The sequence below is a fragment of the Taeniopygia guttata genome, chromosome 9 (genome assembly GCF_048771995.1).
Source record: "Taeniopygia guttata chromosome 9, bTaeGut7.mat, whole genome shotgun sequence".
NCBI lineage: Eukaryota > Metazoa > Chordata > Aves > Passeriformes > Estrildidae > Taeniopygia > Taeniopygia guttata.
In genome coordinates this window covers 5,420,503-5,443,535 of record NC_133034.1, presented here as the reverse complement: position 1 = coordinate 5,443,535, position 23,033 = coordinate 5,420,503, and the positions used below count along the sequence as shown (strand labels likewise).

General features: G+C 46.1%; 1 protein-coding gene and 1 long non-coding RNA gene across 3 annotated transcripts; both read left to right on the top strand.

The window, feature by feature from the left end:
* The first annotated feature begins 3,168 nt into the window (after window positions 1-3,168).
* On the top strand, window positions 3,169-18,629 carry TRA2B (transformer 2 beta homolog). The gene is made up of 9 exons (XM_002195623.7): window positions 3,169-3,352; window positions 9,429-9,562; window positions 12,886-13,048; window positions 13,303-13,491; window positions 14,298-14,413; window positions 15,286-15,369; window positions 17,126-17,188; window positions 17,643-17,716; window positions 18,219-18,629. Exons 1-9 carry the CDS (start codon window positions 3,317-3,319, stop codon window positions 18,227-18,229), a joined length of 870 nt encoding a protein of 289 aa, XP_002195659.1. The 5' UTR covers window positions 3,169-3,316; the 3' UTR covers window positions 18,230-18,629.
* LOC140684686 (uncharacterized) lies at window positions 3,809-9,123 on the top strand. 2 transcript variants are annotated; one of them, XR_012057331.1, is made up of 2 exons: window positions 3,809-3,945; window positions 8,893-9,123. It is a non-coding gene; the product is annotated as an uncharacterized lncRNA (long non-coding RNA). The 2 variants fall into 2 exon arrangements; XR_012057332.1 differs by lacking the exon at window positions 3,809-3,945 and adding an exon at window positions 4,085-4,221.
* Window positions 18,630-23,033: the final 4,404 nt, after the last annotated feature.

Below are 23,033 nucleotides of genomic sequence, written 5' to 3'. Positions count from 1 at the left end.
CCTGGGCTCGTGTCTGGCCGCTGTCACCAGCATCTCCAGGGCCTTTTCCAGCTTCCCAGCCACTCTGTCCCCAGCCTGGAGCTGCACGGGGGTGATGTGGCCCAAGGGCAAGAACTGGAACTTGGCCTTGTTGACCCTCACCCCATTTTCCTCAGCCCATGGATCCAGCCTGTCAGATCCCTCTGGAGAACCTTACTGCCTTCCACACTGCCACCCAACTTGGTGTCACCTATAAACATGCTGAGAGTGGCCAATCCCCTCACCAGGTCATGGATAAAGATATTAAACAGTGCTGGGTCCAGCACAGAGCCCTGGGGTTCCCCAGTGGTTCCCAGCCCAAGCTGGTTGTAACTCCATTCCCACCATTCCCTGTGTCCAGCCTTCAGCCAGGTTTTTGCCCAGCAAACGGTGTGCCCATGGAAGCCACGAGCAGCCAGTTTCTCAGGGAGAATGTGCAGGAAACAGTGTCCAAGGCACAGGTGAGGCTGTTAATTTAACTGCAAAAGGTGTTTCACAAACTGTGGCAGGAATATGTCTGTGGAGACCATGGCCAGGAGGCCCCCAAATCCAGAGTGACAGTGCAATACAAACTGGTCTAAGCAAACAGAAAAATGCCTCTTCAATCCAGCTGCACTCCCTGCACAAAAGGCTGCCTCTCTGGGTGCTGCTGGGAGCAGGGACAAAATCTCCTTGGGATCATCTCACACATCTCTGTGTCACTGCTGCAGAGGCCAGGCACAGCGGGCTCAGGTGTTCCCCAGACCTAGGGAGGCTTCCCTATCTCCTGGTTACCCACATTTAAATGTGAAGGAAAGGATCAAAGCATGCTCACATCAGCTGTTTCTTTTCCTCCATGCTTTCTTCTGCTCAGAGTATTTTTGGAAGCATTGGGGTGTATGCCACCATGGGACAGGGAAGAGGCCCTCACTCCTAGGAAATCCCAGATGAATTTATCCCTGCTGGTGTCTTGTCCCAGTGGTGAAAGGGAAGATCTTGAGGAGAGGTGGGCAATGCCTTGCCCTGCAGTGAGGGTTGTAGGCAGTTTCGGGGTTTACAGTGTCTGATGGTGGAGTACTACCTAGATTTGCAAATATAGATCAAGGAGAGGAAGACAAATGTCCATGAAACTTCCTGCAAGAAAGGCAGGAGGAGCTGAGGTCACTTGGTCTGTTCAGCCTGGGGAAGGGGAGGATGAGGGCAGAGCTCATCAGGGGCTGCAGTTTTCTCCCAAGGGGCAGCTCCAGTCTCTGTTCTCTGTGACCACAGAGAGGACCCAGGGAATGGCTGGAGCTGTGGCAGGTGAGAGTTAGATGGATATCAGGAAAAGGTTCTTCCTCCAGAGGGTGCTGGGGCACTGACCAGCCTCCCCAGGGAGCCAAGGCTGCCAGAGCTCCAGGAGCATTTGGATAACGCCCTCAAGCACAGGGTGAGATTATTGGGGTGTCTGTCAAGGCCAGGGTTCGGACTGGATGATCCCTGTGGCTCCCTACCCACTCAGGATCAGTGTGTCAGTTACTGTGCTGTAACACAAGCAAAGCATTGAGATGAAACCACTTGCATAGAAAACCCTGTGGTGATTTTAAATCAGCAAAAGCTGTGAAAACACTGTTCCCCTTCCTCTTTAGCTGATAAATTCACGTTTGTGTTCTAGGGCTGGCGGGGAGAGGGAAGACAGCCAGGCAACCTTTTGGCTTGTCTCTTCTCATGAGTGTCAGAGGTGATGGAAATGGAGCTGGGATTGCCACTGGGTGTCTCTGTAGCCATCACCTGGCATTGCAGAGCGAAGCCATCAGCAATTTGCTCACTTCCCTTTAGCACTTTGCCTCCAGCCTGCTCTCCTGGCATTCCCAGCTGCTGCCACTTCTTCAACCTGTGTGGGGAATGGCGCCAGGAATAACCCCCAGCCGCCAAAAATCCCACTTAGAAGAGGTACTGACCTGTTCAGGTCTCTGCCTCGCTGCTTGTTTATACCACAATGGGGCAGGCAGGGCATTACCCAGCCCTCACTGCACTGGAAATGCATTTCAGTGAAGAAAAATAGTAATTCCTGGGATGTCAGGTGGTTATGGAAGCACTTCTGGAGCAGGATTATGTCTGCAGCAGCAGTCTGTGGGATATCAGGTGCACTTTCAACTTGAAAGAGCGTTGGTTTAGATTAGATATTAGGGGAAAATTGTTCCCTGTGAGGGTGGTGAGCCCTGGCACAGGATGCCCAGAGAAGCTGTGGCTGTCCCATCCCTGGAAGTGTCCAAGGCCAGGTTGGACAGGGCTTGGAGAACCTGGGATAGTGGAAGGTGTCCCTGCCCATGGCATGGAGTAGAAATGGATGAGCTTTAAGGTCCCTTTCAAACTAGACAATTCTGGGACTCCCTGGGATGAGCTGAGCAGGTGCAATGTCTCCTCCTGTCTCCCAGCTCCAAGCCTCGTGCCGTGGCGTGGTTTGAAAAGCACTGAAAAAATCGATATTTTGGTTAAACCACAGCTGTGTGGTTTAGGTCAGGGTGGTCCTCTCTGTGTGGGTGTCCTTTGCTAATCCCTGCGCAGCCCTGGCCCTTTGGGGCTGCCGGTGCTGCTTGTGACATAAAACAAATACAACGGAGGTGTTTGTGACACTCCTCGCTGCACGTGTTTTGTGGAGAAACTATGCCAAGGACGGAGGAAAGCCCGCCATTTCAGCGACACTCTGCTGCCCTCGGGTGGGTGCCTAAGAAATATCCCGCTCTTCCCCTCCTCCGTGCTCTGAACTAATGCTTTAACTCTTAAAAAAAAATAATACCTCGCCATCACATTTTTAAAGTCACTTGAGGCGGGGGGCGGGGCCTCACCTGAGGGGCAGGGGGCGGAGCTCCGCGGGGCGGGGCCTCACTCGAGGGGCAGGGGGCGGAGCTCCGCGGGGCGGGGCCTCATCTGAGGGGCAGGGGGCGGAGCTCCGTGGGGCGGGGCCGTGGCCTCGGCCTCAGGGTGACGTCATGGGGCGTGGCCATGCACGCAGGGCGGTGAGGGCCGTGGGGATTGGAGGCGTGGCTCGGAGGGGGCGTGGTTTCGCCTCACGGGCGGCCTCCGAGCAGGGGCGTGGCCTTTAAAAAGGCGCTCAAACCCCTGGGCGTGGCCTCAGCTTGGAGGCGTGGCTTTCTCGCGAGGGGCGTGGCCATGGGGCGCGGCCTCCGGCTCAGGGCCGTCCCCTTGGGGGCGTGTCCCGCCGGGCGCGCGCGCGCGGCCCCGCGCTCTCGTCACTTCCCGCGCGGACGGCGCTGTGGCCGGGGACGGTCGTGTCCGGTTCGGGCGGCGGCGGTGGTGGGAGCAGCGGGACGGGACGATGAGCGACAGCGGGGAGCAAAACTACGGCGAACGGGTAATACACGGAGCCCGAGCATGCTGCGCGGCCGGGCCCCCCGCTCCCCTCCCTCCCCACACACCCCTCCATCGCCTTCGGGTGGCGCCGGTTCCCTCGTGTGCCCCCGTGTCCCCTTTCGCGGGCGGCGGAGGCTCCGCGGGAGCGGTGCGGTCGATGGCGGAGGGGCCGCTCCCCGCGTGAGGCGCCCGGCGCCATCTTGGGCTGGGACCGCGCGCCCGGGAGGGACAAAATGGCGGCCCCGCGCCCTCAGGGGCCCCGCGCCCTCCGTCCCACCCTGCGGAATTGGGATCCTGTTCTCATCCTCCCTCCAGAGCCGCCTCGCAGGCCGCTCTTGGGCTGCTCTCTAATTCAGACCGCTCTTCGCTCCCACCCCCCTGTAACAATAACTCTGCTCCTCGGGCCTGGCGTCCCGGTGTCTCGGCTGTCCTCTAATTTAAACTTGATAATCGGAGGCAACCCCTTGGCTCTGTGAAACCTGCAGCAGCTGCCTCCCAAGGCTCCTAGTTTCGGGAAGATCTCGCAGTCGGGATGATATTTTATTAATGTCGAAATAGATGACTTGCTAAGCTTCACGTTTCTGATGCACATTTGTAATTGCTTTTTATTTACTAGATCAGCCTTGTTTGTCTTTGATGTCTTTATTTAGGGTCAGTACTGTGCTTTGGGGATTTTTTTTAGTATAATTCAGATATTTTGCTGCAGCATCGGAGGGAATTGTGGAGGTGATAAGTTCCTAAATTTTAAACTGGAGGGGGCAATAAATATTAGTAAACGTAGCCATTCTGAGCAGTATCTTTCTTAGAATATGGTTTTATCTTAATAATGCATTACAAGGAGCCGTAATATGTGAGTGTTTCTACTTCAAGGTAGGTAAGATTACAAAGAATTGGTCTCCAGGGGGCTAAAAATGGGAATGAATGGTGAAAGGGATTAAGGAACGGGCTTGTGCCAGCGCCTGTGTTTTCATTGGTATCTTCATTCACTCTGAAGGTTTTTTTAGTGAGGGGATAATTTTTGCTCAGGGTGAATTATCTGTGTGTTAGTTTCTTTAAAGATGCTTTAATTATTGTGCAGGTCGGACTGGAAGCCAATGTAGTCTTAATAAATTTTGCCAGGATAACCTGTATTATCTTTTCAGTCAGAAAGAGTGGAAATAATAAAGTTTCTATTGTAAAGTCTTTTTATGTGAAACAATCGTGCAGAGTACTGGGGCAGAAACTGTTGTCTACTGCTGTGTTGTATTTTTAATATAAAAAATGTATTAAAGCATTTATAGACAGTCTTTGCCAGTGCCTAGAATGAGTTATGTCTGAACTTTTGTGACCTTTAAATAGGTAAGTTGTTTGAAATGGATGTGTTCGTAAAGGTGAAACCATAGAGCTGCACACCTACTATTCTAGACTGGAGCAGGGATTGGTTTTCCTTCTGCTCTTGCTAATGTTATTTATGGGGCTTTTTGCTTACTTAATGCTTAGGTTTTACTGAGTCAATGGCTTTTGTGCTTTTCCAAGCTGGAGTCTCTGCAGAGTTGAGTTAGTTTGGATAAATAATCTGGAACATGATTGCAACTGTCTTAAACTGTCCCAAGTGCAGGCTGCCAGCAGGAATTGTGCTCCTGCTCTCTCCCGTGGTGGTGTTTTAAGCCAGTCAGGTCTGGGAATTCAGTCAGCTGGATCTTGTTTTACTCCAGTTGCATTGGTTTGCAGCCTGACTTGATTGAGCCCTCATGGCAGCTTTTGGGATGAAGAAGTTCTGGGTGCTTTTGCCAGGATTGGGACTTGTTTAAGCAGCAGCACGAATTTGCTTTGGATTATGGTGTTTTTTAAAAGGGGAAGGAGAAATAAGAAAAAAATCCCCACTTGAATTCTCTGTTACGGCTTATGCTCCATAGGGGGATGAACTCTAGAAACTTTTTGGCTGAAGAAACTGTAAATTATTAAATACTTCCAATACTTAAATACTGGATTATCCTTGAGATGCTGTTGTTATGCTGCAGTGCTGTAGTTTTACAGCTTAATTTTGTTTTCACTGAAATGGTTCTCACAGAAGCATATGGGATTCAGGCATGGAGGGGCTGGAAAAAGATGAGTTCAAGGGCAAATTGATGAATCCTACGCTGTGAATTAGTTAATTGTGATAGTGATGGCTCTGGTATGGGGTCAGAAGCTGCTCAGTATGCAAGTCAGGGTGGGGGCTTTTGTTTGTTTGTGTTTTTTTAATGTATGAAAGCTCAGTTTGCAAATTACTTACAAGTATTTCATACATGTATTTTCAAGAACGAGTGATTTTTATTACTAAATTGTGTGAGAAGGAGGTCTGAGGAAGCAGTTTGAAGTTAGAGATGAGCTGATCACTCAGTGCCACCACAGGGATGGACCATGCCCTGTGTTCTTCCCTCAGCAGCTGGCACTTGATGGAACCTCTTGGGGAGCTCCTTCAGTGCCCAAACCTGTCAGAAGATAATTTGGCTTTTGCTGGTGGATTAATTTCCTTGAAGCTTGGGCACTGGAGGAGCCCACAGAGCCAGTGGCAGAGGTGGTGGGAGGAAGTTGTGGCCTGATTTTTCAGAACACACTGTGTTCTTTCTGTGGAGTTTGGAAACCTGTGGAAAGGGATGGTTCTGCTTTCTCTACAGTGAATCCCCAGCAGTGATCCCGTGTCCCTCAGGGGAAGGGAGGCAACTTCCATAAGGGAGAGGTTGAGGAATGTGCAGTCAGCACAGATACGTTGAATAAAGAGGCTGCAGATCTGATAATGTCATATGAGGCTGCAGTTTTGCTTAGGAAAAAGAAGTGGAAATACATAGCTTCATAGGAATACATGATTATAAAACCTTAATACTTCTATTTCTCTGTATCTTACATTACTGATTGCAATCTGTAACTTCCATCCCTGTGAGGAAAACCTGGATCTCAGAAGTGCAAAGAACTGTGGCCATGCTTTGCAGATGCTTCTGTCCATGGAAGCCTTTCCTGCTGACTGCCCCCCAAACAATCCTGCTTTGGGACATTCCCTGCTCAGAGTACATGGCTGTAAGGCTCTTTCTGAATGTGCCTAGAGCTGTTCAAATCATCCCAGCACTTGGTTTGAATGTGCTCAAGGTCTGGAATGAACCATTTGGAATCCACAAGCCTGGACTTCAGTGATTCCATGTGAATTCCAGAAGTGCCTGGAAGGGGAAGAACTGTTGATAAAGACCAAGGGATGTGGGGAGGGAGGTTAAATTCAGACTTGACAAACTTAAAGTTGGGGGGGGGATGGTTATTGTTTAGTGAATACCAGTCTGATCTGGTGACCAGCAGGGTAAAGAAGGATGTTTCTTCCTCTTCCCTTGTCATGCCAGGAGCACACATGAGCATTTTTCACTAACTTTAAATTCACAGAGTGAAGGAGCAAAGAGTAGGAAAACAAAGTACAAAGAACAACAAAAAAAGATGGGAGAAACAAGCTGTGGGAATTACTGATGTGAACCCTCAAGGGTGTAAAATAAATTTGAGGTGCTGCAGGCCCCTGGCACTTGGAATTTTGGATAGGGAGGATTTCCTGGGCTTTGGGTGGAAAAGGGGCAGCATGGTAATTTTGGGGGTTATTACCAGTCCTGATGATATCCAGAGCAGGTGGGGTGCATTGAATTCCTTTAAGGCTGGAATAAAGAAGTGCAATAATCCTGTAAAATGTGGTGGATTGAAGGATGATCTGGGAAAAAAGTGTGTTTTTAATGATTGGGAAATGTCAAATTCAAAGGACTTGGATGAAAATGGGCCAGCTGTTACATTGTTTTGATTTTGGTAGATAGTTGTCTTTAAGACATTTTCTTCCCAAGTTTCTGCTCAGCTCCTCAGTGTCCAGATTCCATATCAACCTTAACATAATGAGCCAATATTGCCTGGAAAATGTACCAAATATATGAAGACTTTCCTGTTCTCTACTCATTTCTTCAAAGCTTTTTGACTTTTAAGAGTTTTGAAAAAGAGTTTGGTGTGTGTTTGTGGGCAAAATCCTCCCAATTGCTTCCCTCTGATCCTGCATTTCTCCTTTTCTTTCTGGTCTCCACCTGTGCTTGGACACAGCTCCTTCTGTTTAGCCCAGATTATCTTTTGTGAATTGAAGTATTTTTCCTCAGGTGAAAAGCAGCCTTAGTTTGGCTTTTAGTCCTTCTTCAATCTTGCTTTGTTAAAGAGCTAAGACTTCTTATGGAAAAATTAATATATTAACTCAGAACTAATTTCTGTGGAGTGTTTTCTTTGGAAGGTAGTAATGAATTTAGGTTAAATTAGTTAATTGTAACTTAAATTGCTTATAAATATTCCCCCTGCCCTTTGCAGTGTTAGTACATGGGGAAGGTGTAGTTTAGAGCAAAACTTTAAACACCTGTATGAAGAACAGGGCCTTGGCCAACTTTGTGCTATTTCTGTTGCTCTTGGGCTTAATTGCAAACATGCTTTGTCCTCTACATCATGTTTCTTTTCTCCTGTATGGTAGGGAGTTGTAAACAGGTAACTTTTCTGTGAAATTTCATAGAAGTGGTTGAAGCATGTAGATTTTGGGTTAGCAGATGAATTTCTGAATGCTTAGTACAGGATTCCCATTAAGTTAGTGTTCAGGTTTAAGAGATGTTAGATAAAATAGGGGATTTTAAAAAAAAATCTGGTACCCAGTGTCATTAATGACCTTTCTTCATCAGAATTTACACTACATTTAGGATCTTAGAAATAAGTATATGTTTTTAGAAGAAAGTATAATTCTGCTGAATTTTAAATTTTCTCTAATATTTTGAAATGAAGAATACTTTCTGCTACTAGTGTGTTCAAGTGTTTAAGGCATATGACTCAAGCCAAGCATTATACTGAATTAAAAATAAAAATACATAAGTTGAAACTGCTAATTAGGTCATGTCACTGCCAGAGGAAGTAGCCAGTAAATAACAGAGCAGGTGGGGTGTTAGTCCAGAGCAGTTTGGAGTGTGGGGCTCAGGTGCAGTTCTGGTCAGTGGGGAATGCAGATTTCTGTGGAAATACGAAGCCTGCACATGTAATCCCACTTGTGCAGGCATCTGGGGTGTGTGCTCCTAAACCTTCACACCAGGGCTGCCAAACTGCAGGAGGGGCCCAAAGTTGAGATAATTGGAGTTCGTGGAAGGACCAACTGTGCTGTGCTTTCTGCATTCCCAAGCACAGCATCAGTGGCCGCAGCAGGACCTCACTGGAGTCACTCCTCGGTGATTTTGTCTCAGTGTGTGGCTGATAGTGCAAATTATTTTGAGCTTGCTAATGCTACAATTCCTTAATAGGTACTCAGTTGATCCAGTTGCACTTGCTGTTAAATACAGGCATAAATAGCAAATTCAGCTACTTAGAGCTAAGTTAAACTGAGTTGACTGAACCTGTTGATAAAATCGTAGGGCTTTGGTAGATTAAATTCTTGAACTGCATTTATAGTAAAAGTCCACAACACTTTTTTTTTCTAGTTTCAGTTTTGGCACTAGATTTTATCCTGGAGTTCTTAAATATTCTTCATCCTGTTCTTTTTCTATTAAGGTTAATGTTGAAGAAGGAAAATGCGGAAGTCGCCATTTGACAAGTTTTATAAATGAGAATTATTTGAAGCTCAGGAATAAGTGAAGCTGAAATTTGAAAAAAAAGAAAGTGAATGCATGCTAATTATCAGACCAGAAGTCCCACTTGTAGAATATTGAGCAATTTGTGTGAAGTGGGGAAGATGAAAGAAGTCAGAATTTGAAACGGAAGAATGAAGAAAAGGAATAAAAATGAAGTTAAGATAAGAAGTAATCTGGAATCTGAAAGCACTACGCTAAGTAATTACTAGTCTGTTTATGTGTCCCTGTATATTTTGCTAAACATGCATGCATTATCTGTTTAATAGCAAAAGTACATGCAGGGTAAAGAAGTGTCTACCAGGGAAAAAAACCTCCTTAAAAATCTAGGCAGTGCTAATGCCAACTGCCCGGACACATAGCTATGAATATTTACCATTTATTTCACTGGAGCTTGTTTACAGCCCCTAGGTGAACAAGGAATTGTGTACAAATTAGGCTTTCAATATCTGCGTGCAGGAATCCCGTTCTGCTTCCAGAAGCGGAAGTGCTCATGGGTCTGGCAAGTCGGGGAGGCACACCCCTGCAAGATCTCGCTCTAAGGAGGATTCCAGGCGCTCCAGGTCAAAATCTAGATCCAGGTCTGAATCCAGGTGAGTTTGCTTCTTTTACCTCTTCCTCCTCCTCACAAGTCAGATGATTGTCAGAGATGGCCCAGCTTAGCCAGTTCTGTTTCCAGAGTTAGTGGATCTTCTGTGGATAAATACAAAGGGGCGTGTGTGGTTTCAGTATTGGGAAAGCCAAATTATAGAACTTCAGATATTTTTGCTGCTTCTTCCAACAGTTAAATCAGTTATGTAGCGTTGTATCCTTGCTGATAGACTTTGGCAGTGTCTGCCTTTTATCTCTTGGAATGGTGACTGGTGTCTGAGTGTGGAGTATAGGAACTCCAGGGTTTAGGTTTTTTGTGCATTAACAGAGTTTGGTGCATCAGCAGATTTCCCATTTTAAGCTACATTCGTGTATTATGTTTCTTCACTGGAAGCAGTGATGTTCCGGTAGGTAGTGAAAAGAAGGAGTAGAGATAAATGTGAGTTTCACAGTCTGACATTTTAACTACATTGATTTAACTTGAAAATTGACAGGATAGGAAGTTTTGAATATTAGACAGCTCTGCAAGCTCTCCAGAAGAGTTGTGGAGAGCTTGCTTATTGTATTTGTTACGTGGTAGCACAAACATCCACGTGCTTGTTGCCCTGTATTACCTTTCCTGATACTCACCTGCCAAACAAGCTGTGTGCAAGGTCAGAATTCCTCTTAAAAGAGTAGATGGTTGACTGCTGACTACAGAAATTAATGTGTTGATCATTTCTTTACTCATTTGTAGACATTCACCCTAGAAAAAGTGAAGTTGCAGTAGTGTGGTTTTCAGGTGAGCTGTTCACAGCACATTTTTTATGTGAACAAGCAATGAATTGCCAAAGCCTGGGGGCAGGCTGGAGGAAGACACTGTGCTGTCAGCAATCACCCAGGGTTGAAAACATAATCAAATAGTGTGTTAAATCTTGCAAGATCAAACAAAGGCTTTTGTGAGAAGGAATGTAATTGGGAACCTGTGACAGCAGAAGAATGAGGGTTTTTTGTTTAATTCAGGCACAGTCACAAGTGTCATATCATGCACCTGGCAGTCCTTGTAGTGTAAGAAGAAATGTGTTGAATAAAATAAATAAGTACTTGTTAGAGTAGTACCATTAGCAGATGTGGAACTGGCGTGACCTGTGCGGGTGCCAGCAGTGAAAGATGATGGAGCAGCTCAGGAAGGGCCCTGTCCCAGATCCTGCTCTGGGCTCTGACCCTGCTGTCAAGACTTTATCCAGTTGGGATTCAAAAACCTTGGGGGAGGGAAGCTGCAAAACACCTTTGGGAAGCCTTTTAATATTAAAACAACAAAGTCAGGACACCTTCCCAGCATATTCTTTCTCCTGGCTGTAGGGATTCCATACTCCTTTAAACATTTCCCACTTGCAGATAACCACAATACTGAGTAAAAATACAGTCATCAGTGGTACACAGTTCTGAAGAAGCAAATGTAAGATGTAGATTTATGAGAGACCTGGCAAATATTACTTTTGCAATAAACAGTGTTTAAATAATACCCTGGCAACTGGCTTTCTACTTTCTGATGACCCAAAAGTAGAAGTTTATAACTTCCATGGCTTCCTGAGCATTTAACAGCTGTCTTGAAGATGCCTATGGCTGGAAATAATGGCATTACGTGACAGAGTTAGTGTTGATTAGTAGATTTGGACAGAATTGTGTCGAGGCACATATTTAGAAACAATATACTTTAATCTCTGTTCAGTGGTGTCACACGTTGGGATGTGGTCATGGGCAGATCTTTGAACTCTGGCTTTTCTTAGAGAAATAACCCTGTGATAACTTCTATGTTTTGTGGTAGTTTCTGTTGCAAATGTATTTTTGAGTTACCAGCTTTATAAATTAAACTTTGATTTGGGAACCAACCTGTGTCCTGGTGTTTTTATCAGCTGGGGTGTGGATATACTTGATTTTAAAAATCTACTTCTGATGTTTGTAGCTCCTATATTTAGCTGATACCATTCTGGTATCTGAAATATCACTTCTGTCTTTGCCTTAATTTTTTTTCCTATATCAGTGGCTGAAATGTGGCTGTGTGCATGTGTGGAGCTGCTTTTTTTTTTTTTTTAATATTTCTCTCTTTTACTGTTTTCCCAACTTCAGGGAGTTCTCTCTCCTTTTTTTTTTTTTTTTTTTTTTTTTTTTCCTTTTGTTGCCAAAAATAATGTTTTCTGTATAAATGCATAGTGAGAAGTGCTGTAATGGGACATGGTGAATTAATTTCTCCTGGACATGAATATGCATTTTAAGTTGAGCTTCTCTGGCTCACTCCTGATGAGGTTGGAGGTGTTTTTTGAGGAGGTAGATTGAACAGTTTGGCTGCCTGGTGACATTTGGTGAGAAAGCGTGGAAGAAGCTGTTAAATGCTCAGGAGTAAAAGCAGTTAGGGTTCAGAGCTTCCCTCACACCAATGGGGTGATGCTGCTGTGGAATTAAGAGGAAGGGGACATTAAAGACACAAGAGCCTGAAAATCAGCAATTTGTGACTCAGATCCCTTGACTGTTACACTGTTTATTGCACTTCTTAGCCTTGAGGGGTTTTTTTTTGGAGTGGTGTGGAGTTATTCAGTGCAGCCATGCCCCGTGTGAGTGCCCAGCTTCTCCTCTAGGATTGGCTGTGTTGGGAAGGCTGAGGCTTTGGGAGAAGGAATTGAAGTGTTTTAGGCCCTCATGTCCACAGAGCTCATGATGTAAGAAAATATTTTTGGGGAAAAAGAATTAGTGAGCAGTTGCACCTTTGCATAAACGCACTTAAGAGCATAAACCTTGAAATATTCATGGACAAACAGTGCTAAATAACTGCTGAAATACCAGCAGGTAAATGAGCCAGCTCAGGATTGATTTCTTCAGATTGTGTTCAGCTCTGTTTTGGGGGCATTTGCTTTTTCAGTGTTGTCCAAGGCAGCACTGAAAGAGTGCCCCCCTTATGTGGTGCAGGCTTTGTGTTAAAGCATATTTACTGTTCCTTTGTCTGATACATGTGAAAAGAAAGCCACCCTACCTGTTTTAACCTAAACACTGAATATTCTAAGCACTAGCGTGTTACACTCAGGTAGCTTTGTGGAAGGAAGAGCTGACTGATCAAGTGAAGTTCCTGGGCTGCAGCAGGAATGCCCTGAGACTATCTGCAGCAATCTGATAATATAGATTTAGCTTACAGTCCTTGAGAGTAGTGAATAAATGAATTATAGCTGAGGCGTGTGGTACTGCGGGATTTTGGAAAACAGTTATTTGTGTGAGCTTTTTGTGACTGATGGATTTTTGATATGTTAAACACCCCAACAAGCCCAGCACTGTACCTTTCTCTTCTTTCCCTCAGGTCTAGATCGAGGAGGAGTTCCCGCAGACACTACACCAGGTCACGCTCCCGTTCCCGCTCCCACAGGAGATCCAGAAGCAGGTCATACAGTCGGGACTACCGGCGGCGGCACAGTCACAGCCATTCCCCCATGTCTACTCGGAGACGTCACATTGGGAACAGGGTACGTGTGTGAGGGATGAGTCATGGTCCTGGATGCTTCCTGGAATCAGTCTTTGTGCCCTGAGAAACACGAAGGGGATTTGTGAAAGGCTTCTGCTCCTCTAGGTTTAATGTATTACTGTCTCTTAGCAGGTGACCCAAATCTCAGCCACACTTTTGTTGTTGTTCTTGAAGCCCTGACGGTCACAATTTGAGAAATACATTGCACTGCAAATAAACCCAAGTTGATTTTAGTGTCTGTGTCCTTTCCTTTAGGCAAATCCTGATCCAAACTGTTGTCTCGGAGTGTTTGGGCTGAGTCTGTACACTACAGAACGAGATCTGCGAGAGGTTTTCTCCAAGTATGGGCCCATTGCAGACGTTTCCATCGTGTACGACCAGCAGTCGCGGCGCTCCCGAGGGTTCGCCTTCGTCTACTTCGAGAACGTCGAGGATGCCAAGGAAGTAGGTTGGGGTACACAGCGTGGGCCATGTTTGCTGGGCTCTGGGCTCCTGGGGTGTGTGTTCTGTCACAGGGTGTAGCCAGGGGAAACTCATAGCCTGAAAAATACTTAGAATCTCGTAATCATGGAATTTAGTTTATTAGTGCTGCAGAATGAATTGGGAATGCTGTGGTCACCCAAGCAGAGAATCCTACACTCATACCAGTCCTTGTAAAGCTGGCCTTCATGGGCTGGAGCAAGGCTTATGTTCTGCATAAACTCCACTCCAGAAAATCTCCAGTCCTTTCCACATCTGGTATGAAGTCTTCCATTTTGGGTTGGAGCTTGATATGTAGGTCTTGCTATTTGGCAGACAAAAAAGAACCAAAGTTTGATTTACTTTTTATTTGTAACTCTGATACTATATTCAAGGTTATGGTAGTTTGAAGGATGTATTTAAATACCTTAGTGATGTTCTTTTGACCTGTAAATGTGTTATGTTGTATGGTGGAGTTGTTACATCTCTCTGCATCAGCATGTTCAAAGATTGCTCTTAGTCATGTCAGAGGCACTGAAACAATTGCCCAGTGATGTTTCCATTCAGGATTTTAATGCCACAGAAGTCACATTTTCAGTGGTTACTGGCACTTAAGTCCAGCTGGCCTAGAGTGTCTTACAGAGTACATTCACTGTAAGATGTGACACTCAGACCTGCCTCCAAACTGGGCTGGTTTTTAGGATATTTTAACACTTAAAGCAGTGGTTAGAAATTAGTGTTGTTGCTAAAGTCCACATACCTACAGCTAATGCTCTTCTGTCATTCCTTAGGCAAAGGAACGTGCCAATGGAATGGAGCTGGATGGAAGAAGGATCCGGGTAGACTTCTCCATAACAAAAAGACCTCACACACCTACCCCTGGAATCTATATGGGAAGACCCACTTAGTAAGTTTTGTCCGTGGTTTTGGTTGGGTTTTCCCCCCAACCAGTAGAGGATAGAATTCATTGTTTTGTAAAAACTCCTGTTTCTCCTCTGAGACACCTGATTCTGAGTGGTTTTCCTGATTCCTTGGGCTTATGCATTAATGCACAAGTTGTGTTTCCTTGTTCACAGCTGCTTTGCTGTACTGAAAACACTAGACATGAGCATCAGTAATAATGCTTGTGTCAACAGGAAGACATTTTGACAATTTCTAAACTATTTTGTGTAGTTTTCCTGTGTACCTTCAAATATTCATGTCCTTTGCAAGCTTAGGTTTTAAAGAGTGAATGAACAAATAATGGTCAAGGAGCTGGGTGGCTCAGTTAACATTAGGGATTAGCAGTTTGCTGAGTTCACACACTGCACTTTTGACTTCAAGTTGCCAGCAGTGTCAGTTGTTTTCCCAGGTCATTCCCTTGTTCATTCCCAAGACTTTCAGCTTACTGATGGTTATGGTGATGTTGTGTTGAGACTATAGGTTTCTGATTTTTTTTTTTTTTTTAGTCAGAAAGTTGACTGAACAGATGCTTTTTCAGAGTTACAAGGGGATGAAGACTTGTCTCAGAATGCAGTTCTTCATGTGCTTGTGATACCAAAAGGTTGAGGTTTATAAAGGTTGAGGAAAACAACTGAAAGCTCAAGCATTGAAAAAGCAATTGTTCAAGTAGTTCTGTTCCCACGTGCACTGGTGGGAAAACAGGAGTGCTCGCAGTCTTCCAGCTGTAAGGATGTGACATAATAATAGAATCTAGTTTAAATAGTGTGAATTTACCAGACTGCAGACAAAGGTAGGGTTTTGTATCTTAGTAAATGCAGTTTCCTTCACTCCTTGCAGTGGCAGCTCACGGCGACGAGATTACTACGACAGAGGCTATGACAGAGGCTACGATGACCGTGACTATTACAGCAGGTCGTACAGGTGAGCATATTTGGAATATTTTGCTGCTTTCTGAACTCTGTTTTCTCATCTGCCTGTGCAAGCATTAGGCAGTTCATCCTGCATAACTATTCCAGAATGTTTTTGCCCCCACTGTCATTCTGGAATCTTCTGTGAAATCTCCACCAAAATCCTCGGTACAAATTAAATTGGTTGGATTGAGAAATACTTGATGGTGTTGAACCTGTGGTCTGGCTTAGTCCAAAATGTTTTCTGAATCCACACTGAGTTTTGAAAAACAAAGTGTGTTCTTTGCATTTTCATTTTAGAATCTTTAGTTGGTTCCTCTGTTAGCACTGAAATGGTGCAGATTAATATTTGAGTTGGTATTATAGTGTCAGCTTACATTAGCACAGTGTAGTAGATGAAAAGTGGGAAGTTTCAGTGGTCCCCAGTATCTCCTGCTCATAATTATGACACCTCAAATGTTGCCAAAAATAAGGAATTGGGGATTGGAGCATGACTTGTTGTGTATTGGACATCTGCATTTAAAGGCTTTTTTAACACTCCTTGTCAGCTTGGATGTGTGTGTAATCGTGGTTAGGGTGCAGTTGGTTTTGGTGGCAGAGAAATTGGTTTACTGCATTTTCCAGCAAAACCCTTGTCCCCTGCAAAATCCTTAAAATTTCTGGGACACTGTTAAGTTGAACACAAAGATATGAGTTAATTGTCTCTGTCTGCATTACCAAACATTCCTGCAATTGCAGAATTCTGTGTTAAAGTTAGGGTATGGGCCCAAGCCTTAAGTGCTTAAGTGGTGCCTTTTCATTCTGGTAGGGTTTGTGGATGTTACTAGAAGTTGTGATTGGAGAGAGCCAGTGAGAGTGACCTGCTGTAGTAGGAAGTATCCCTGCCTGTGCCCGGGATGTGCTCCTGGATGGTGCTTAAGGTCCCTTCCAACCCAAACCATTCTGGGATTCTGTGAATGGATATGGGGCCACAAATGACTTGTGTGTGGCTACTTGAAAAATGTCATGGTCTGCTACTTGCCCCTCCTACAGACATGGGTTGGTTGAGGAAGAGAGAAGTGTAGCTATGTTATGAGGGCTTCCCTGAGGAAGGAAAAGTTGGAATTGTTCAAGATGCAGTGGAGCATTGCTTACCCCGCCCTAAAAATTCCATTGCATTCCCTGCCCTCTGTGAAAATAATGCCCTAAGGAAAATGCAGTGTCAGATGGGAATTGTCCTGTTAAAACTTCAGTTCCTCCATGCTGCAGTGGGAGGCTTAATTTTGCCCGAAAAGGTGTCTGCAAATAATGGATTAACCTTTAAAAAAAGCAGTCCCCCAAAAACAACTGGGGAAGACTTGAAACTTGGTTTAGTCTCCTGGTAAAGCTTTGCTGATCTGAATCTGAGGAGGCCAAAGTCCAGCCACTCAATACTAATGCTATAAGGTGCTGGTTTTGTTCTCCATAAGAAGTTACATCACAGTTATTGTTTAAATGTGACTCTAAAGTGTTAAAATGTCAGGATAGGAGGGTTTTCCCTGCCTCCACCTTAGAATCAATGTTTTTCCTCGGGATAGTGAGTTGATCTTGCTACTTGAAAATAATAAGTAAAAAGGTTTTCCTCTAGTAGGTGTTTAAAAATCAATGTTAAATGAAGTAATTCAGCTTCACCCAGTGTAGGAACTAATGTTGTCTTTTCTTCACGTCATTTTCTTACTCGATGTGGGGGTTTGTACAGTGAACTTTTTATTTTTTAAATTCCTGAAAGTCATTTGCTTTTGTTTTCACAGAGGAGGAGGTGGTGGCGGTGGAGGAGGCTGGAGAGCTGTTCAGGACAGAGACCAGTTTTACAGGTGTGTGCTGAATTAGTGGAACTAGGCAAGCAAACACAAAACTTGGGAGTGCCTGGATTGGATTGGAGAGGTTTGGGGGTGCCTGGCTGTAGCACTGACTGTAAGTCAAGGACAGCTTCACCTTGAACAAGTAATTCAGATTAAAAGTGAAGGTGGATTTGGCTTACCCTGCTTGTGTGGGATGCGCCTGGCTTCAGACTAAATTCACATGAAAGCAGATTGTGAGTGCAAGAGCTTGTATTTGTTGTGTTAGTCAAAAATAATACTGGTAACAAGAGAATTCAGATCCTTCCTTTGTTACCCAGTAGACGTGTTGATCAGGTCTCCCATGCTTGTGAGCTTTCCCAAGTCAATTCCTGAGACCAGGATGGGGCTAGAGCTACCCACATAAAGCTGCTGCCACTCACCTGTGCAGGTTTTAACAAAGGGATTGTTTGTGTCGCCCCTGTCACAGGAGGAGGTCACCATCCCCCTACTACAGCCGAGGGGGCTACAGATCCCGGTCCAGATCCCGGTCCTACTCACCTCGTAAGTAGTCATGGGCTCATGGAGTGCTTTGGGTTGGGAGGGATCTTAAAGCTCATCCCATTCCACCCCCTGCCATGGGCAGGGACACCTTCCATAGACCAGGTTGCTCCAAGGCCTGTCCAACCTCACCTTCCCTGGGCCGGCCTAGCCCAGTCACAATTCACGTCTCAAAAGTAAATTTCCAATTCCTTGAACTTCTTTGGAGCTTCTGTGTCCACTAAGATTGACTTTGGTGTGGATATTTTATTGAGCCACAGTTCCTGTAATGCTTCACTGAGAAACCTTGAGGACAGGGCAAATAGGAAAAACCAAGTGAGGTAGCAGCCCTTGTTTTGAGTCAGAGATCCTATTTCTTCCTCCAGAACTCTGTTAACAGGAGTTTGGGAGTTTGGTACCTCTAGGACATGGGGCTCAGATCTGATGCAGGTTTGAGGAGAGGCAGTGGATTTAGCCAGAAATTTTTCAATCCATGAAATCTGACTGTCGGGTTTTTGTCTTTCAGGTCGCTATTAAAGCATGACACATAGAGGAATTTCTAGCTACAGCCTTTGAGTTGAAATTGCAAGTTTGTGGACAATATTTTTTTATTGTCTGTTCTGTTTAACCAAGTGACAGTGCCTAGTGAATTAGGTGACTTTTACACCTTTTATGAAGACAACTTCTGTGGTGTTCGATGCTGTTTCATTCTGCATATTTGTGTAGTTTGGTGCTTTGTTTTCGGTTGTGTTTTGAAAGGAGTATGTTTTGCATGTATTTTTTTAGTCTCCATTTTGACTCCTGAAAGGTTTCTATTGTAAAGACAAAACTATTCAGTTAGTTTTTTCTACTGATTCCAAGTTATTCCCAAGATCCAAACCTGTGTAAAATGCTTTCCGAAAGCAAGAAAATAAAATAAAAAGACGTTTGTTTTTTCTTTTCCTACTTCTTTTTGCCAAGAAAACAAAAGCACTGAGGTAATCCCAGGGCAAGTGCCATACCCTCCTTCCAGGAAAAACCAATCTCTTGGTGTCCCAAAAGTAAATTGCACCTGAGGTGCTTCTCAAGTCCATTTCTCACTTGTGAAATCAGCACTGAATCCCTCATTTGAGTGTTCAGCTGTTGCCTCTCGTATGTAAAACTTTTGGGCCAACACTTCATGTGTAGCTGTCATATCACATAGTGAATTTGTACATTTGGATCTGTGAGCCAGTTATTTTTTAATCTTGTGTTGGAGGAGCTTTTCACATTGGTTTGTGGTGAGAATGTGGGGTTTTGTGGAAATAACAGAAATTTCTGGACTCAAAACCAATGATTTCTATGGATGTAGGGAACAAAGTTTAAGGAATTGTGTGCCATCATGCCAAGGAAGAGACTGAGGGAGCAGGCCCCACCTGCTTCAACTGCCTGCACAGGAGGTGGCCAGCAGCAGCACACCAGGTGTCTTAGGGATTTACAGATTATCCAGGTATTTGTTAAAACTTCCCTGGGTTTATTCTCCGGGGTGGACAACAGGACCATGGCAGTAATTACTTGAAATTGTGTGAGCAGTAATAGTCCATTCAGGGCTGAGTTGGCTGTTCCTGGTGACACATTTTTTGCGATGTGTCACATGGCTCCTGTGCTCAGTGTCCCAAATCCCTGTGCCAGGTCAGTCCGTGCTTGCTGTGAGCATTGCAAGGCTGTAGTGCATTGTGGAATCATTTAGTTTGGAAAGCCCTCTAAGATGGACTCCAACCATTCCCCAGCACTGCCAATGCCACCATTTAGCCATATCCCCAAGAGCCACATCCACAGGGTTTTAAATCCCTGCGGGGGTGGGGACTCCACCACGTCCCTCAGCAGCTCCTTCCAGTGCCTGACCACCATTTCCATGAAGAAATCCCTCCTGATGTCCAACTTGAACCTCCCCTGGCCCAGTTTTAGCCTGTTTCCCCTTGTCCTCTCCCTGTTCCCTGGGAGCAGAGCCCCATCCCTCCCAGCTGTCCCCTCCTGTCAGGAGTTGTGCAGAGCCACAAGGTTCCCGCTGAGCCTCCTTTTCTCCAGGCTGAGCCACTTTCCAGCTTCCTCAGCCTCTCCTGGGGCTCCTTTCCCTTCCCCAGCTCCTCAAGGTCGTTGTGAGGACCAGGGATGCTGGTAACACTCAGAGCCACATGAAAATTCCACTAAGGGTGCCAGAGGAAATGGGTGTTGTCTGTGAGCAGCAGCTTGCTGAGGTGCACCCCATAATCCATGTTGAACTGTTCCTGGGGTTGGGGGAGTAGCTGCCCTGGGAAGGGGAGCCTGTTGTGCAGCACTTCTGCTGCTGAATCATTCCAGGGGCTCTCAGTCCAGACTCCGATGCTCCCAGGGTGTAGTGCTGCCCTGTGGCAGGGCTGACAGGCAGCTGTGGGATGTGGTGTGGTGGAACCCACAGCTGGCTGGCCTGGAGCTCTGCCAGCAGTGAGGCAGGAATTAACCATGGGAGGGGGGAGCCTACCCTGACCCCCAGCATGGATCCCACCAGCACAGTGAGGAATCTGCTGGAACAACATCTGCTGGCTGGATGTGGCAGGCTCTGCCCTTTCCAGACCTGCTTTCCTGTCAGCAGAGGACAAATAAAAACCTTGGAAGCGCATGGAGGGAAAAAAGGAAACCAGGAGCTGTTTGTGCCGCTGTCCTCTCCCCACACGTGCAGGTGGAATTTCCTCTGGGTCAGTTTGAGCCTCTCCCTATCCAGGGGATGTCGCTGTCCCAGTGGCATCTCCTGGCTTTCCCTGGGCACGAGGAGGGGCCCTGGAGGGATTGTGGAGCTTGAGGGACTTGTGCAGTAACAGGGCAGTCATGGGTTCAGTATTCAGGTGCCTCTTGCACAAGTGCAGTAGCTCTCTGCTCCTCATGGAATTCCATGAGCTCCTAAAAATCCCCATTTTTCCTTGCAGCTCCTTCATTTGGGTTCAAGCAATTTCTTTTGGGTTCACATCCCAGCTCCAGCAGATTGATCACACACAAGGCAGGTGCACCCATCCCAGTAGAGCAGCTTTGAAGCTGGGAGAAGCTGATCCTTTCATTTTCCTGCTTGGATAGGAGGTGTGTAGCTACACAGGACCTTCTTTAGTGCCCATCTCTGGCAGCTGGCTTGTGCTCCATACCTTTGACACCACCTCGGGAGGGTCAGCAAAACTTGGAGCTCATTGGGAAGGAGCTACTGGTGCCTGTCCACCATTCCCATCATTAATGTCTCACTCATGCTCAGCCCCAGTGCAGCTGTAATTAACACAGACACTAATTACCCAGCCATGCCAGTGCCTCCACCTTGGCATTCCCGACTGTTGCAGACTTGGAAACTTCTGAAATCCACTGAGTAGTGAGTAGATTTTCACTCATGTCCCAGCAAAGCATGAGCAAAATGATTGAAAAGCATGGATGCAGTTTCCAACCAAATTGTGAATTATTTTCTCAGCTCTTCTTCCTTCTCCTCCTATCTCCCAAGGTGGGTTGCTTTTGTGGCAGTCCTTCATGCTCTTTCCTCATGTCCATAGCAGCTGCACCATTTTCCAGCTGGGAGGTTTCTAAAAGCCAAAAACCACATTTCAGACAGTTCGTCACCACCATATGAGGGAAATTTGGGATCGGCCCAGCCTGGAGCTGCCTGGTGGCTTGCTCACAGTGGTGAGGGACAGGTGGGAGCTGCTCTGGCAGCATGTTCCAATCCCACTGTGCACAGAGTCATCTCTGCCACAAGCTTGGGAGAACAGAGGACAGCAAACCAAGTCCTTTTGTTAAGGAAACGTGTTCATTTTTAGGATAGGGTTTACTTGAGGCTTTGTTTTGGCACTGTGCAGTCTCTGCAGCCAGGGGTGTCCCCCATGGAGCAATGAGCAGCTGCATTCCCACCTTGTTCCCAATCCCAGCAGTGCATGGGTAGGATGAAGCTCTCCTGAGATTCTCTGTGTGATGAATAGTGAAAAATACCCTTAAGGCTTCAGGGAAAACTTGCACGGCAGAGAGGTGACATGGGTTCCTCCTGGGTGACTTGGAGGCACCACATCCCTGCTGGCTCCGGGCAGGATCCTCCCTCCCCCTGCTGTCCTTTCTCTGTCCTGTTCCCAACACCCTCTGGGGATGTGGGATCCAATCCAAGGAGAAATCCCATCGTGGGTGTTCCAGTGAGTGCTCTGAGTGCAAGCCCCAGTAAGACCAGTCTGCCAGAACAGGGTGATGAAACCTCGTGGATCCCAACCTGCCTGCTCTGAGACAGGCTTACCAAAGGTTTGGGATAAAATGGAGTTGTAGGCCAGACTCTTTCTCCTGAGCTGGCAGGAGACTGAGGAAGCCCCAGCATGGATTTGGTAGTCCCAGATGTTTGCCCAACCTCCTCCCAAAACCTCCAGCTGAGGAACGGCATCTCCTCCTCTTCCTCCGTCCAATTGACCAAACACTCCAGTTTTTTCCTAGTTTGTACTGCTTTTTCAAGGCAGCCCTTCACACACAGCGGGTTATCCTGTCCTTTTCCAGACTAAACAAACCCTCCTTCAACCTCTCGTGGCCTTTTGCTCATTTTATCAGTCTTGCTGCTGCATTCCAGACTCATTCCATGCCAGCATCACTTTCTAGGAAGGAATAATCTTGCCTACAAGGCTGCCCTTGGAAGATGCTTTCCCTTTCCTGCTGGATCTTGCACCACTTTTAGGACCTTTTTTCCATCTGGTTGCTGCCTCTCCAGCTATTTCGTACCAGAGCTCTGAAATCTTCCTCCCCAAAGCACAGACTTCCTTTGAACATCACATCTGGACTAGGACAGATCACCAAAACTGGGAAACATCAGCTCCACAGGGTTGGGAAAGCATCTGCAGAAGTTTGTTGAGCTCTTTATGCAAAGCCAAAAATCGGGCAGGAGGGATGAGCTCATGCAGGTAACTGCAGGAGACTCCTCTGTTACATCCATTTCCAGCAGAGGGCTGATTTGAGGAGTAGTAAATGAGTATTGCATCCCATGGACACTAATTAATCCCAAAACCTTGTGTTTCTCCCACTGCTTCCCAGTAGCAGTGACCTCTCACAATGAACCAGCAGCTTCCTGCCCCATTCCTGTTGATAGCTCGACCCTGAGGAAGCAGGAATGACCTGAACAAGATCTTTGAAAAGGACTTTATCCACCAATTTCAGCCTAAAATCACCCCAAAAAATGTGCTGGGGATGGAGGAGCCGCAAGCACCGGTGACAAATGACAGCCAGGCAGGAGCTGCACTGAAAGCAAAGCCAGAGAAATCGGAGGAGAAGGATTCTTCTGGCTTTGCATCATCTCAGCCCAACCACATCTATTTTTGCTGTAGGCATGGCATTGAGCACCCGTCACCGC